We start from the raw sequence: 16689 nt of genomic DNA, 5'->3' as shown, positions 1-16689 counted from the left end.
TAGCATACTCTAACAAAGTTATTTATATAACAGCTATTTTTCTAGTCTAATTTTCCAGTATTTCTTGGAAATTCCCCAAATTTATTTCAATTCCCTAATCTTATCCCAGCCAATATCATGTTCTGTTTAATGTTTAACATGCTCATATTATTAAAATATAGAAGTCCCAGGTCTAACCTTCAATGGACAGAGTTGTATGTCACTATATTTTTGCCCCAACACACTTTTTAGATGAATAATTAAGCAACACATATCCCTTTTGCTTTCATTGCCATTTTAATAAAAAAAGAATATAAACTCCTATATTACAAAATATATTTCGTATTGATGTCACAATGGAAATTTTACAGACTTTATAAAAGGGTGTCAAGAAGCCAATTCCAGATGAAGCAAAGACATGAAAACAGGAAAGTTCTAGAAAAAGTCTAAATAAATGTATTCATATTGTATGAGTGGAAAAGATACTTCAAAAGGACTCCGTAAGGCTGGGCACAGTAGCTCATGCCTGTAATCCCAGCACTTGGGGAGGGTGAGGTGGGTGGACTGACTTGAGGCCAGGAGTTTGACACCAGCCTGACCAACATGGTGAGACCTTGTCTCTACAAATAATACAAAAATTAGTCTGGTGTGGCAGTGCCCACCTAAAGCCCCAGCTATTGGGGAGACTGAGGCAGAAGGATTGTTTGAGCTCAGAAGGCTGAACCTGCAGTGAGCTGTGTTCAAGACACTGCACTCCAGCCTGGGTGACAGAGTGAGATCCTGTCTCAAAAAAAAAAAAAAAAAAAAAAAAAAAATTACAAAGAACTCATAGATATTAATTTTGTATAATTCCTCTAAAGGAATTATTCAAAGATCTCAAAATATTTCACTGATATCTGAGTCTTGTAAGTTTCCATTTCATACAGTGATATAAGACCATGGGTAGAAAATATCTGCGAATAAAGGAAGACATGCCAAATGTCTCATCTGAATGTTTTGATCACTCCATGATCTTTGGTTCTCACACTGCTGCAGTTAGGTTTCAGAGGCTGGTCTTCGAATTAGGTCACCAAAATATGCAGTGATTGTCTTCAATTTATTGTTAAGGAAGTTCTGTTCTATTTCCACTTGCCCTCCAGGCCCAGCTAAGGATGCCACCTAAAAAGATGAACAGAAGAAAGTCACACACACACATAAGCATAATTTCAAAAGTCTTCCATTCGTACTGTTTTATCAAATAATAGGAAGACTCTGGCTTTTAAGTCCTTTGAATAACGAGGCATCTCAAATGTTCACTGCTACTTCCCAGGCGTCGATGCAGTATTTGGAGGTAGGAAAACTTGTTGTTTTAGGTCCTTTTGATATTATAGGAAAGTTCATGGTGTTATGCTGTTGTATAGGACTTGATCTCTCCAATGCCATAGCTAAAGAACTCAGAGGAAGAAAAAAATGAACAAATCCTTCCCAAACATCAGATTTATTAAAAATTTTTATTTTTATTTTTAAATATTAGAGGCAGGGTCTCACTTTGTTGCCCAAGCTTGTCTTGAACTCCCGGTGTTAAGCATTCCTCTCACCTCTGCCTCCCAAAGTCATGTTTATTTATTTTTGTTTTTTGAGATGGAGTCCTACTCTGTCGCCCAGGCTGGTGTGCAGTGGTGCGGTCTCGGTTCACTGCAATCTCTGCCTCCTGGGTTCAAGGAATTCTCCTGCCTCAGCCTCCTGAGTAGCTGAGATTACACGTGCATGCCACCATGCCCAGCTAATTTTTGTATTTTTTTTTTAGTAGAAATGGGGTTTCACCAAGTTGGCCAGGTTGGTCTTGAACTCCTGACCTGGTGGTCTGCTCGGCCCAGCCTCCCAAAGTGCTCGGATTACAGGCCACTGCACCTGGCCTAGGTTTATTTTAAAAATATTATTACTATTTTTCTCACCCTTTTTCCTCCTCCTCCCTAGGTTTATTTCTTAACAAAAATATTTAAATATTATTTCCCTTTCCTGAAAGCCTTTGTCCTGTTCATCTTACTGTCTGCATCTCACCCTCTCATTCATTCAACAGTATTTACTGAGTACCTGATACATAATCCTAGCTCTGATCCAGGCCAGGATCCCTACTCTCATGAGGAGTCTAGCCTCTAGTAACTTTTCCTTCTCTCACTGATCTCCTTTCTTTTCTCCCACCTTGGACCACTTCTTCTACCTGTTGCCCCTTTGTGTATTTTAAATGCTTTCTACAACAATTTTGGTAAAATACATTGCTCTTTTTGAGGTCTACCAGAATACAGTGACTAACTCCTTTATTAGGAAGCTGAAAGCACTGCTCCTTCCCCACCTCCACAGTTAGCATCAAAAGGATGCTAGCCAAATGACCAGCATTTGACAGGGGAATGGGGCAGTTAGCTGCTAAAGATTCTTTTGTTCCATGACAGTAATGCTTGCACTCACCTTGGTACATTATAAAGTAGTAATGTTTTACCCTAAGTTCTTATACAGGTAAGGTTTTGTTTTTGTTCAGTACTTTTTTCAACCAAACTCTCAGAAATCTTTTAAATAGCAAATATGTTATTTTCTAACTCATGATTATTTCACCAGAGATCAGTTTTTCAGGGTAGTAAGAGGAAAGATCAAGAGAAGGCAGAATGCAGTGGAGAGCCCTGACAATCAGAGAATAGAATAGAAGAGAAGACACAGCAATAGAAAAAAGCACACCCAAAGTATTAGGGACAGGCATAAACAACAAGAAACAAGCATTTTCTGTAACTGTAATCAGCAAAATTATAGTTGTATATTTTGTAAAGAGAGGTGCTCAGTCAGTCTGGTTTGGTTTTAAGGGTTGAGAGAATGTAATCTCAGTGGTGGTATGCATACTACTCCAGCTTCTGGTAGAAGGGAAGATTTATTGTGCATTTCCAGTGAGTATGTAAAAAGTCACAGACACAGAAATAGGGAATAATCAACCAGTCATTCCATGGTACACTATGTGAAAATAAGTCAAATACAGTATCCCTTATAATGATTAAAAGCACCCCCCAACTATTTTTTTTGTTTTTTTTTGGTAAGGAATACTTAAAGTGAAACTAGAAATGTAAAAATAGCCAAGTAGACTCACAGTAGCAATTATTAGGAATAAATGTTTTAAATTCTATTTTGGTATCTTTATGCCAGTCTGATTTTTTTACAAGAAAGGGCAAAAAAAAAAAAAAAGTTATTTTGTCTTTAGCCAATAAAAGCCATTTTGAAGTTTCTTTTCCACAATAATTTTTCTTTGAGATATAACCCAAATGTAGCATTTCTGCTGTGCCTTTTAACAAATAACTTAAAAATCCCCAGTTCTACCAATAATTTGCTGCATTAATTTAAAAAGCCATTTTTAGGCCGGGCGCGGTGTCTCATGCCTGTAATCCCAGCACTTTGGGAGGCCGAGGTGGGCGGATCACGAGGTCAGGAGATAGAGACAATCCTTGCTGACACGGCGAAACCCTGTCTCTACTAAAAATACAAAAAATTAGCCGGGCGTGGTGGCGGGCACCTATAGTCCCAGCTACTTGGGAGGTTGAGGCAGGAGAATGGCGTGAACCCAGGAGGCAGAGCTTGCAGTGAGCCGAGATTGGGCCACTACACTCCAGCCTGGGCTACACAGCGAGACTCCATCACCAAAAAAAAAAAAAAAAAAAGCCATTTTTGCTGTTGTTAAGAAAGCCATTAAAATAGGCTTTGGCTTTCTAAATCCGAAAAATAGGAATACTGTCTATCTCCCTAAAAGAGCATTTTAAAGAAAAGAAAAACCATTTCTGAGGTTTACTTGAAAAAAAAAAAAAATAAGGTACTATAAATATAGATAATTATTATTTCTTATGTAAGCCATAAATAGGATTACACAAAAACCAATTTCTGAGAAGATAGGGTAGTTTTTTTGGTATCTCCTAATACCTTTCAGAGGGTTGTCTAGATGTGGCTGCTTGGGATTACAATAAAAACCGGAGGTAAGATGGGAGTTTTCTCAGAAATCGTTGAGTTCTGAAGTCTGTGCAAAAGAGTTCATAAATTACTTTATTCAATAACTATTATTGAGAGCTTACAGGTAATCTGTCCTAGGTAGTGTAGTATAGCAAAAAACAAACAAAAATCCCCACCTTCATGAATTTTACATTCTAGTTGGGAGAGTCAGATGATGGACAAATAAAACAAATATTGTTCCTAATACTGAAGAAGAGGGTGAACCTATGTGACAAAATATAGTGAGAAAACTCTTATCTACTTAGTGTTTAGAAACAATTTTTTTTAACTTAACATGTTATTTTCATGTGTTCTGATTACGAATAATTTCTAACTTTAGCCTTTTTATACTTTTTCACATTTTCACAACTACATATATTTTAAAAGTTAGAATTTTGGAGTTGGAAAGACTATAAATTTAGTAATTCAAGCAAATAACTTTGCTTCAGACAAATTTAATGAATGCCATTTTCTAGCTGTCCTTATTTTTCACTAGAAGGTTTAGCTGGCAAAATGTTATTTGGTTCCCTCCCCTTTCTTAGAATTTAGTGAACTGTGAGAGGAAGAGAGGGTAGGAAGGACAGAGAGAGGGATAACGGCAGGTAGAAACAGATAAAGATTAGCAGCTCTGGATTACTTTCCACTTTTTGGCATATTACCTAAATATATTAATTTTACCAAAATAAATCCCATTTGGAACAAAACTAGAATTAAGGACTGAACTCTCGACTAGATTTGACATCAGGCAGTAAAGTTATTTGGGGACTGGGAAAGGAGAAACAGAAAAGATCACAATGAAGGTGTTAAAGTACAGAAGATTTAAGCATCAAATATACATTCAAAACTGCATTTTTTTTTTCTTTTTTTTGAGACGAGTCTGGCTCTATCACCTAGGCTGGAGTACAGTGGCACAATCTCGGCTCACTGCAACCTCTGCCTCCTGTGTTCAAGCGATTGTCCTGCCTCAGCCTCCCGAGTGGCTGGGATTACAGGCACCCACCACTGCACTTGGCTAATTTTTGTATTTTTATTAGGGATGGGGTTTCACCATGTTGGCTAGGCTGGTCTCAAAACTCCTGACCTCAGGTGATCCACCCGCCTAGGCCTCCCAAAGTGTTGGGATTACAGGCATGAGCCACTGTGCCCGCAGCAAAACTGTATTTTTTCAAAAGAAACTGAATTTAAAGTAAAAGTGCATGACAACTCAATGAGAGAAAATAACCTCCCAACTGCATCCTACTGGAAGAATATATAATAATTACTAATCACAGATATACTTTACTACAAGAAAGACACAGAAACATCAGAGCACTGAAAAATGCCCTATTACTAAATGGAAGAGACTGTATCTATGATATGCAGAAATGTGGGTAGAAGATAACTGTACCAGATAAAAATAAAGAGCATTTTATGTGGCCTTCAGATCTGTGTCAAATACAATGCTAGCAGCAGCAAGCATCTGAAATACTGGCTGTGACTACAAACCTAATGTCACACAGGCCAAGTAAGTGCCTTACCACTAGTTCTTTTTGTCCCTCTTTTCTTTTGCTAGATCCAACTAATAACCACACGAAAATAAAACAAAGTTGGGAAAACATTTCTGGTAATTAAAAGTTCTCTGGGAGGTGAAAGAAGAAAATATTTTTTAGTCAGCAGAAAATCAGGCATCATTCAAACTTAAAAATATTCATTAAATTAGTTCCATTCTCTGCACATGGTAAACAGAAATGAGATTTCTATGCTTAAGTAAATAAATCTTAAAGCCACCATCATCAACAGGAACACCTGGTGCTAGGTCAAAAAAAATTCTTCCAGGCTGCCGGGCACAGTGGTTCACGCCTGTAATCCCAGCACTTTGGGAGGCTGAGGCGGGCAGATCACCTGAGGTCGGGAGTTCGAGACCAGCCTGACCAACATGGAGAAATCCCGTCTCTACTAAAAATAAATTAGCCGGGCATAGTGGTGCATGCCTATAATCACAGCTATTTGGGAGGCTGAGGCAGGAGAATGGCTTGAACCCGGGAAGTGGAGGTTGTGATGAGCTGAGATCAGGCCATTGCACTCCAGCCTGGGCAACAACGGCAAAACTCTGTCTCAAAAAAAAAAAAAAAAAAAAAGTTCTCCCAGGCATCACAAGCTAACTTACACCGGTGTCCTAAAAGGAGGCTACCAGGCCAGTTACAGTGGCTCATGCCTGTAATCCCAGAACTTTGAGTGGCTGAAGTAGAAAGACTGCTTTAGCCTAGAAGTCCAGCCTGGGCAACATGGTGAAACCCTGTCTCTACAAAAATAGCCAGGCGTGGTGGCCCGTGCATATGGTTCCAGCTACTCTGAAGGCTGAGGTAGGAGGATTGTTTGAGCTTGGGGGGTTGAGGCTGCAGTGAGCTGTGATCATGTGACTGTACTCCAGCCTCGTGGATAGAGCGAGGCTCTGTCTCCAAAGAAGGAAAAAAACCCCACCAAAACCCAAAAACAACCAGTTCACTAAGTTCTGTCCTTCACTCATTCTCAGAACCAGATACTGGAAACATGAAGACTGTTCAACAAATTACAGAAAGCACAGGCTATCAGTACAGGACTGGCAGATAGCACTGTGTGGTGCAGAAGAGCTGGGTATCCCTCTAATTTCTATCTTCATCATTTATTGAGAAAAGTTACCCACAGTAGTGAAGGAGATACAAGCTATATTTAGAAGCATTTCAGCAAAACTACATTTGTGTCTTCCCAAGTCAACTACGAGGCCAATCAGTTCCACAACCCCTCTAGAGCATGACAATATATACGGTTTAAGAACAAACGATTCTGCTCTAATTGTGCAGCAGCAAACTTCCCAAAGGAAAAGCTGGCTAGTAAAAATTAGAAACTGATCACATATTTATCATGAATTGCAGTGTATGATTAAGCAGTGATTTCACTAAGAATCGAGTTGGTCTAGAACACTGGGAACTGGGCTGGACACGGTGGTTCATGCCTGTAATCCCAGCACTTTGGGAGGCTGAGGTGGGTGGATCACGAGGTCTGGAGATCAAGACCATCCTTGCTAATATGGTGAAACCCTGTTTCTACTAAAAATACAACAAAATTAGCCGGGCGTGGTGGTAAGTGCCTGTAGTCCCAGCTACTCGGGGGGCTGAGGCAGGAGAATGGCGTGAACCCGTAAGGCGGAGCTTGCAGTGAGCTGAGATCACGCCACTGCACTCCAGCCTGGGCCACAGAGAGATACTCCATCTCAAAACAAAACAAAACAAAACAACAAACAAAAAAACTGGGAACCAGGCTGGGTGCAGTGGTTCATGCCTGTAATTCCAGCACTTTGGGATGCTGAGGTGAAGAATAGCTGGCAAACATGGCGAAACCCCATCTCTGTAAAAAAAAATATAAAAACTAGCCAGGTGTGGTGGTGCACACCTGTAGTCCCAGGTACTCGGGAGAGAGAGGTGGGAGAATCGTTTCAGTCTGGGAGGCTGCAGTGAGCTGTGATCATACCACTGTCCTCTAGCCTGGCTCTGTCTAAAAAAAAAAAATTGGGAACCAATTACTGAAAGAGTCAAATTCTACTTATTGCTCCAATCTCATGGTGAGCTAATATTGTGGTAACAGATAAATCTGTTTCTTCTTGGTAACGAACACTGTGTCAGTGGGAGACAGCAAGGTGTAATAAGACTGTCACTGTGCGGCAGAATGACCAGGCAAATCCCCATACCTCCATAGTTTAGCCACCAATGAGATCAGGTGCTCCAGAAACATACTGCTCCAGAATCTCATGATGAGTCAATGAAATGGCTAAGAGGACACTGTACACCCTAAGCATGTATGCCAGCTCCTATGCTGTAGATGTATAGTGTATGAATGCAGGGTATTGTTAGTGTAATAGGATGAATGCACTGGAGTGCTATGAGTTGTAAAGGCTATTTTCAAGTAACTAGCTTAGAGTCTACTATTCCAACATGTACCAGAAGCCCAATCCAGTTCTTAGCCTTCTTTTTACTCTCTCATGCTTCTGGTTCCTAAACCTGGACTAATGTTACCTACCTATACGAGAGAGCTACTATTAGATTAGATTTCCACCATATTGACTTAATTCAGAAAAATTTGACACAAATTAAAAAAATCGAATATTTAGAAACCAGTTAGGGCCCAATCTTCCATTTATTAAATACACAGATACTATAATTACTCAGAATATTTGCAAATAAATCTGTGATAAATTTTTATTGTATTTAGCCAAAACACCAAAAATGCTAATAAACTGAATTTAGTTATATTTAAAACATTTTCCACATAACAATATTACCTAATAGTTTTTCATATTTACAAACAGTTCATAATTCAAATACTTACAATTCTATTCTTATATATAAGTTTTAGAAATATTACCTATAAATAAGTACCTCATTCCTATCAACCTATCTATCCATCTACCTACCTACCAAAATAAACTATTAGAAGTGACTGTTACAATAAGGAACATTTCCCTTCCTAGACATTATAGAACAAAATATAAAAAGACAATTGGAGCCTCAAGTACTCTGCCAACTAAGGAGAGATGAGGGCCAGGCGCGGTGGCTCAAGCCTGTAATCCCAGCACTTTGGGAGGCCGAGGTGGGCAGATCACGAGGTCAAGAGATCGAGACCATCCTGGCCAACATGGTGAAACCTGTCTCTACTAAAAATACAAAAATTAGCTGGGCGTGGTGGTGTGCGCCTATAGTCCCAACTACTTGGGTGGTTGAGGCAGGAGAATCGCTTGAACCCGGGAGGCAGGCAGAGGCTTCAGTGAGCCGAGATTGCGCCATTGCACTCCAGCCTGGGTGACAGAGCAAGACTCTGTCTCAAAAAAAAAAAAGAGAGATGAATCCCATTATTAAATCTAACATCAATTTTATACTTAGGGTTTATTTAATTATTAGTTAATTTGTAAACTTCTCCACTTTATGAGGAAATAAAAAAGGTAGGGTTTGCCTGGCCCAAATGTTACCATGACATGTGCCTGGGGAAGCCATGGAAGGGTAGAGTGTGTCTGCTAGACAAAGGCCAGGAATTAACATGATACAGTTCATTTTTTAACATAATTCTTAGGGATGTTGCTTAATGTTGCCCTGCTCTCTGTATTGGCAAGATACATACTATAATATAAAGATAAGTAACTTAAATTATCTTACCTGGAAAGTACAAACGCTATCACTCTTCTGAGACTAGATGTTTTATGTCTAATTATAAAATTAAACAAGGATAAGGAGCTGCCATATCAAAGAGACCAGCAGACTTCCTCTCTTCATTCCTGCCTTGGGCTAAGAGACAAGACTCCTTATGTCAGAGATTCCACCCACAAGGATTTCACACAAAGGTGGTGTTTGATAATTGCTGCCTACACCTTCCTTTGGGAAGGACTAAGTCCTTGTCTGTTCAGAGATTTTATCTATTAATATATTCAATAGGTTTACCACTTGAAAGAGAAACCTTTCATGTTTGCGAAGCATGGTAAATCCAAAGCTAGAATTAGTTGGAATTCTCCGGCTGTCCAAGGAGGGAAAGAAAGGAAAGCACGGCAAGATACAGGCATCAAGCAGATAAAATATGTTTACTCTGGGCTTTTTTAATTGGATTTGAGATCCTAGCATTTTAGAAAGCTGAGGCAGGAGGATCACTTGAGCCCAGGAATTTGAGGTTGCAGTGAGCTATGATCATGCTACTGCACTCCAGTCTGCGTGACAGAGAGAAACCCTATCTCCATTAAGTAAGTAAATAAATAAATAAATAAATATTAGTTCTTGGGTTTCAACAGCAATTTCAAACAGTAAGGTATAATACCTTACCTCCAAAGGGCCTCTCACAAAAAGATATTTTTCTAAATTACTCAGTTCTTAGCAAGAAATGCATGTCTTGGAATCATCTCCGAATAGAAAAAAGGAATAGAAGATTGAGGTAATAAGGGACCTAGAAAAACATTTCACTAGATACAGAAAACAATTAGCATCATCTCTTACATGGAAATATTTGAGATAAGTTGCATTTGTATTGAGTCCATGCTATTTAGGATGATACAAACATTATCTAAGAGTACAATCTCCCTGGATGGGAAATTAACTATCCTTCACAGACATTTCTATGAGAAAAATGCAGCCTGAGTTTCAAAGAGTAGACTGTGACACACTTGGGAACCCAAACCATCCATAAATTCAGGTTGTTGTAACATTCTAAAAGTTCCTTAACAAAAAAAAAGTCAATTTCTTTGCAACTGTGATTTCTCTAAACTTTTAGTACTGTCTCCTGTCATTAAAAAGTTCCTACATATGGATACATTTTCTTCATTTAAAAAAAGTTGATTTCCCATTGTAATCTGATCTAAATTTGATAGCAAAAAAAAAAAAAAAAAAACACTTGAAATAATAATAATAATAAAAAAATAATACACTTGAAATCTCAGTCTTTCTTAGTTTCATTATTCCCTAGTGTCATTACTCCCTCTAGAGGCTAAAAACATGAATCACCAACTCCAATTCTGGAAAGTTTTTGAAATAAACCAAAAACCCAAGTTAAAGAAAAAGTTAACTTTCTCTTTGTGAAAGCGTTAATGTAACTAGAAAAAGTTAATCAGCATAAATTGCATGATAAACAGTGATTTCCTCTCATTATTCAAGTACTCAAATGAGCCTGTCTACATCTAATATAACTTCCAGATACTTCCAGTTTTCTAAGAACAGTCAGTGAGTCAGGGACTTCTCAAAAACACATTCTCTGGTAAGGAAACGTCCTGTATCTTGTACTGCACTTGTAACAGTTAAGACAGAAACTCATGGAAGCTTTTCAGTAATGGCTTACCTGGTCAATATCAGCATTTCTTGGAAGAAAATAAACAATATTATTAGTGATCTTCTTGGAAAGTCTGAAAATTTCAAAGGTGGACAGCAGTTAAGGAAAAATAACGAAAACAGCAGTTAATTTCTAATCAGAAAGAGGTATGTTTTACTTATCGTAACTCAAATGTATTTCAAAATGTAACTAAAAAGCAAAAACTTAAACCCTTTAATGGAACCTAAAAGAGAATTACATACAAAATTTTGTAATTCAGCAAAATACTGTCTCGATAATTCAAAGACTAATAGTTAAATCGATTTCAGTTACCCTAGTGGTAGGTACTAGGCAAGAGTCAGAAATACAGATCCTTTCTCTGTCATTTCCTAATTATTGAAAAATAGAATAGGAAATAGGAAAGCACAACACCACGTATTCCCAGTAAAGAATAAAGTAACCATGGCCATCGTAGTCTACACTCTAAATTTTGTGTTTTAATTTTTGACTTTATTTATTATTCTTGAGACAGTCTGGCTCTGCTTATTCATTTATTTTTGAGACAGGGTCTGGCTCTGCTGCCCAGGCTGGAGTACAGTAGTGCAATCTCAGTTCACTGCAACCTCCTCCTGGGTTCAAGCGATCCTCCTGCCTCAGCTTCCTGAGTAGCTGGGACTACAGGATTATAGGCATGTGCTACCACGCCCAGTTAATTTACACTGTAAATTTTTTTTTTTTTTTTTGAGACAGAGTCTTGCTCTGTCATTCAGGCTGGAGTGCAGTGGCAGGTTCAAGCGATTCTCCTGCCTCAGCCTCCTGAGTAGCTGAGATTACAGGCACCCACCATCATGCCCAGCTAATTTTTATATTTTTAGTAGAGACAGGGTTCAGCCATGTTGTTCAGGCTGGTCTTGAACTCCTGACCTCAAGTGATTTGCCTGCCTTGGCCTCCCAAAGTGCTGGGAGTACAGGCATGAGCCACCACACCCCGGAGTATACTCTAAATTTTAATAGCAATTTAGAAATGTTTCCTGTTAAGAGTCAAACAGATGATTACTGTGGAGTGGCAGGTAGCGAAAGGGACAAATAACAAACGTTACTCTATGAAATAAGGTTTTGCTTTGACATCTTGGAAGAGTAACAGGAAAAATGGGAAGATACACAGCAAATTAGTCAGCATCAGTGTCAACTGAAGAGTTATAGAATGGTTACCGACAAACTCCAGGGATATTTTTTGAGGAAATTCCCAATTCACAAGACAGTAAGTCCAATCTTTGTGTTCTAGTCCTTGTTTTATAATGGTAAAATTGAATAGCAAGCAAGGGAAACATGACCTCATATTTGTCATCACTTTTGGAGATCGACCCCCACATAATTTTTACATACATACCTGCTTTTTATGTAAAATAAACTAGAATTTACCAAATGCTGTTAGGTAATATTCCATCTCTTCACTAATTTCTCTCTCTCTTTTCTTTGAGATGGAGTCTCACCCTGTCGCCTAGGCTGGAGTGCAGTGGCGCAATCGCAGCTCACTGGAACCTCAGCCTCCGAGGTCCAAGCGATTCTCCTGCCTCAGCCTCCTGAGTTGCTGGGAGTACAGGCACGTGCCACCACGCCTGGCTATTTTTTTGTTATTTTTAGTAGAGATGGGGTTTCACCGTGTTAGCCAGGATAGTCTTGATCTCCGGACCTCGTGATCCACCTGCCTCGGCCTCCCAAAGTGCTTAGATTACAGGCGTGAGCCACTGTGCCTGGCCAATCTCTCTCTCTCTTTTGAGACAGAGTCCCACTCTGTTCCCCAGGGTGGAGTGCAGTGGTGCGATCTCAGGTCACTGCAACCTCTGCCTACTGCGTTCAAGTGATTCTCGTGCTTTGGCCTCCCGAGTAGCTGGATTACAGGCACGTGCCACCATGCCTGGCTAATTTTTGTATTTTTAGTAGAGATGGGGTTTCATCATGTTGGCCAGGCTGGTCTCGAACTCCTGACCTCAGGTGATCCACCTGCCTCAGCCTCCCAATGTGCTAGGATTACAAATGTGAGCCACCCCGCCCACCCTCCCACACTCCCGCTTTCTCTCACTCTCATGCTCCTTTCTCTCCACAATCACTGTTTCAGTAAACTCTTAAGACTTCCAAAGGATATCCATCAGGAGACATCATCGTCCTAATGTCAAAGGTCTCTGCAGTGGCATAGTCTGGCCCTCCCCAAGGCGGGCTGAGGAACACAACATCAGCCTTTAAACAAGCAGCCAGCAGTAAGAAATCTCCACAGATGAACTCTATCTTATCTGCTATCCCATAAACTTCTGCATTATTACGAGCAAGGGCAATCTTAACAGGATCGATATCAATGGCAATCACTAAAAATTGGAAAAGAAAAAATGAGTTAATTGACACTGATTATTATATAAGCTAGTTTATCTTTCGAATAGTCTGTCATCTTCTGTATAAGAACTCTTTTTAAAGAGGAGGAGACATTTGGCCACATATACCCAATATATAGACTTCAGTTTAAATTTTTTATTTAAATTAGAAAGATTCACTTGTGTTATACCAATAAAATGTGACTTGAAGGTCTTGGCTTTCTTGTCTCATTCTACAGCTTTTCCTAAGCAAGTGGTAATACTTGCCACAAAATATCTACTGAGTGCCAAATATGTGGCCACCACTGTGCTGTGCTACAGCCTGAGCAGGAAATACTTGAAAAGGTCACTGTATGGACAGCCTATAATGCTAGGTTTTGGAAAAGACAAACTTGCTCAAAATGTAGCAATGCCCAAATGAACACAAATTCGACAACTTCTAAGGAAAACCAAAATAAAACACATTTTTACAAACTTATATAGCCAAGTGATGAAGAAGTGTAAAAACACCTGCCGATAATGTTGAATGAGACATTTTAGGTAGAGGAAACAGATAATATTATGTTTTCAGCAAATGGACTTTCATTTACTTTATTCCAATTTTATAATTAGCAACATAGACATAATTTAATTTTAGCCTATCCATGTTCTGCAGTAAACTACTCAGTACACTTGCATGTGCACTAGTGTTAATGGCAGTATTCTTTATTTGAAAGGGCTAAGTGGAACAGTGACGCTTACAGCGCGGTTGTCATGGAAATGTAGTTGTTTTCCAGAAAATGCTAGTTCCCAAATTTGTTAACGTTTTTGAGAAATAATGTGCTAAATCACTTGAACAATAAATATAAGCACCAATTATAATGCATTGCAAACTCATACATTTATGATGCTGTTTTTCCTGTTCTAAATAAACTAACATTCACATTTGTAAGAGAAAAGATCCTTTTCAGCTGCTCAGTCTGTTACATTTATAGTTCAGAGACAGGGAAAGATATGCTGATAATACTAAAAATTCAAAAGAAAAAGTGACTTTCAACATCAAATCTATTCAGTTAATCCTATTTTCATCTGTATTTCTTTTGAAGGCAGACTTTTAGGCCTAATAAGAATGGAAGCATTCAATCTATCACATAAAAGAAATGCTGGCTGGGCACGGTGGCTCATGCCTGTAATCCCAGCACTTTGAGAGGCTGAGGCGGGTAGATCCCTTGAGCTCAGGAGTTTGAAACCTCATCTCTATCAAAAACACAAAAAATTAGCCAGGTGGGGTGGCATGTGCCAGCAGTCCCAGCTAGTCAGGAGGTTTAAGTGGATCACTTGGTCCTGGGAGGAGGAGGCTGCAGTGAGCTGAGACTGTGCCACTGCACTTCAGCCTGAGTGACAGAGCGAAACACCTCCACCCTACAACTGAAAAAAAAAAAAAAAAAAAAAAAAAAAAAAAAAAAGCTGACAAATGTTACTCCTCAGCCACACTAGCACACCTCAACTGCTTAATACCCACATGTGGCTACTAGCTGGCTATCATATTGGACAGCACACACATAGAACATATAAGTCATCGCAAAAAGTTCTACCAGGCAGTACTGTTGCTAAACTACCAGAACACATACAAAGGGGAAAGATATCTTTAACAACAGCAACATGCAAAACTTTACAGATTCCCTAACCCTTCAGTAATGCACAGACAGCAACTATCTGAGTGGAAATAAATCTGGCACAAAGGGATAATCTCAACTATATGCAATGCCATCTTTTTGTATGTATGTTGCATATATATGTAAATGTATAAATACACATACAGTTCAAGCATAACTGATTATATGAATGTGTATATGAGCACACATGAACATACATTTATGATAGGGAACTCAAAACAGTTAAGTGTAATTGATTATATGGATATACATATATTTACATATGTACACACAAACGCACTAAATCAATTATACTTTAATTGTTTTGAATTCCCTGCCATAATGTAGTTAGCTCAACCATCCTAGGGGGATACTAGGAGGAGTACTGATAACTGACATTCATGGAACACCTGTGAACTACCACTTCTGGTTCGGGGGGCAAGTTATGGGACTCCACTACCCTGAACATGCTGGAGGGTTCCTGAGTTTCCAGTACCACATGCTGCAAAGGCAGAAGTTACATCATGACAGCACTGGGAAGGCCACGGGGTTTGCTGTCTGCCTCTTTTTATCCCCAGAGGCTGGCAATCTCTAAGGGTTAGTCCCTTTAGCTTGGGATCCACATTAGACATCTTCCTTTAGTAAATGTGCACTAAATACAGAAAGCCTTGGCAAAAGACCTATACTCCTAGAAATACAAATCTATGGGCTAAGGGCAGTGGCTCATGCCTGTAATCCCAGCACATTGGGAGGCCGAGGTGGGTGGCCAACATGGTGAAACCCCATCTCTACTAAAAACAAAAAGTTAGCTAGGCGAGGTGGCAGGCCCCTGTAGTCCCAGCTATTTGGGAAGCTGAGGCAGAAGAATCACTTGAACCCGGGAGGTGAAGGTTGTAGTGAGCTAAGATTGCGCCGCTGCACTCCAACCTGGGCAACAGAGTGAGACTCCATCTCAAAAAAAAAATAAATAAATATATACCTACATATAGACGGTTTGAGTAATAAATCTGAGAAAACTTTCACATCTCTTTGCTACTTTATCAGGGAGCAGGTGTTTCAATCATCGTGTTATGATGTAAGGCCAAAATGAAGATACATTTTACAACTTTTAAGGAAAAACAATTTTTAAGGCAATAAACATTGATTTTAGCCCATAGGAATGGCTTATCTGGCAAAGTCTGAGAAGAACTTTGATAGTAAATAGTAAATTCAAGGAAAAAATAAAATAACCACTACTCTAGTAAACATGAAAGTAGCTTATCTCTAGGCTATCAGGAGACCATGTAAAGTTAGCAAATATCATGCCTTGGAGCATAGGAGTATTAAAACAGGGGCCACATTTCATCAGCACTGACCATAATGGCAAGGCAATAAGATCATTTTCAGTGCAACTTGATTAAAGTCAGTTTCTCTGACTAGACTGAGCAAGGACTGAGTCTGTTTTTTCTACAGCTACTACGTGCTTTCCAAAATCATATTACGCTTCCTAAACATTAACTTCATATAAATTAATGAGATTCAGTAGAAATCTGTTGAAATGAAACTATCATTGATATGTATAATATGAAGATATTTAAAAATATGCATCTTCAGAATGAAAACTAAATAAAAACTCTGCTTCTCAGTGTGGTGGCTCATGTAATTCCAGACTTTTAGAGGTCAAAGAGAGGACTGCTTAAAGCCAGGGGTTTAAGACTAGCCTGGGGAATACAGCAAGATCCTGTCTATACCAAAATTTAAAAAAATTAGCAGGGCATGGTGGCACATGCCTGTAGTCTCAGCTACTTGGGAGGCTGAGATGGGAGGATCATTTGAGCCCGGGAAGTCAAGGCTGCAATGAGTCCTGATCATGCCACTACACTTTAGCCTGGGAGATATAGTGAGACCCTGTCTAAAAACAAAACAAAGAAACAAACAAACAA

General features: G+C 39.2%; 1 protein-coding gene across 3 annotated transcripts in view; it reads right to left on the bottom strand.

Moving 5' to 3' along the window:
- Positions 1 to 257: 257 nt before the first annotated feature.
- Positions 258 to 16689, bottom strand: part of TGS1 (trimethylguanosine synthase 1) — a 50600-nt gene continuing 34168 nt past the window's right edge. For 2 of the 3 annotated variants that reach the window (XM_010362551.1, XM_030937776.1), the window contains 3 exons: positions 12914 to 13130; positions 10798 to 10876; positions 258 to 1137 (listed from right to left, as the gene is read on the bottom strand). In XM_010362551.1, coding sequence (XP_010360853.1) covers positions 1015 to 1137; positions 10798 to 10876; positions 12914 to 13130 — 419 coding nt within the window. In that variant the 3' untranslated portion in view covers positions 258 to 1014. The remainder of the gene's footprint in view (positions 1138 to 10797; positions 10877 to 12913; positions 13131 to 16689) is intronic. The other variant, XM_030937777.1, reaches the window with a different exon arrangement.

Source organism: Rhinopithecus roxellana, chromosome 9 (assembly GCF_007565055.1).
Source record: "Rhinopithecus roxellana isolate Shanxi Qingling chromosome 9, ASM756505v1, whole genome shotgun sequence".
Classification (NCBI taxonomy): domain Eukaryota; kingdom Metazoa; phylum Chordata; class Mammalia; order Primates; family Cercopithecidae; genus Rhinopithecus; species Rhinopithecus roxellana.
Note: the sequence above shows the minus strand (reverse complement) of the source record. Positions and strands in the feature narration are given on the sequence as shown.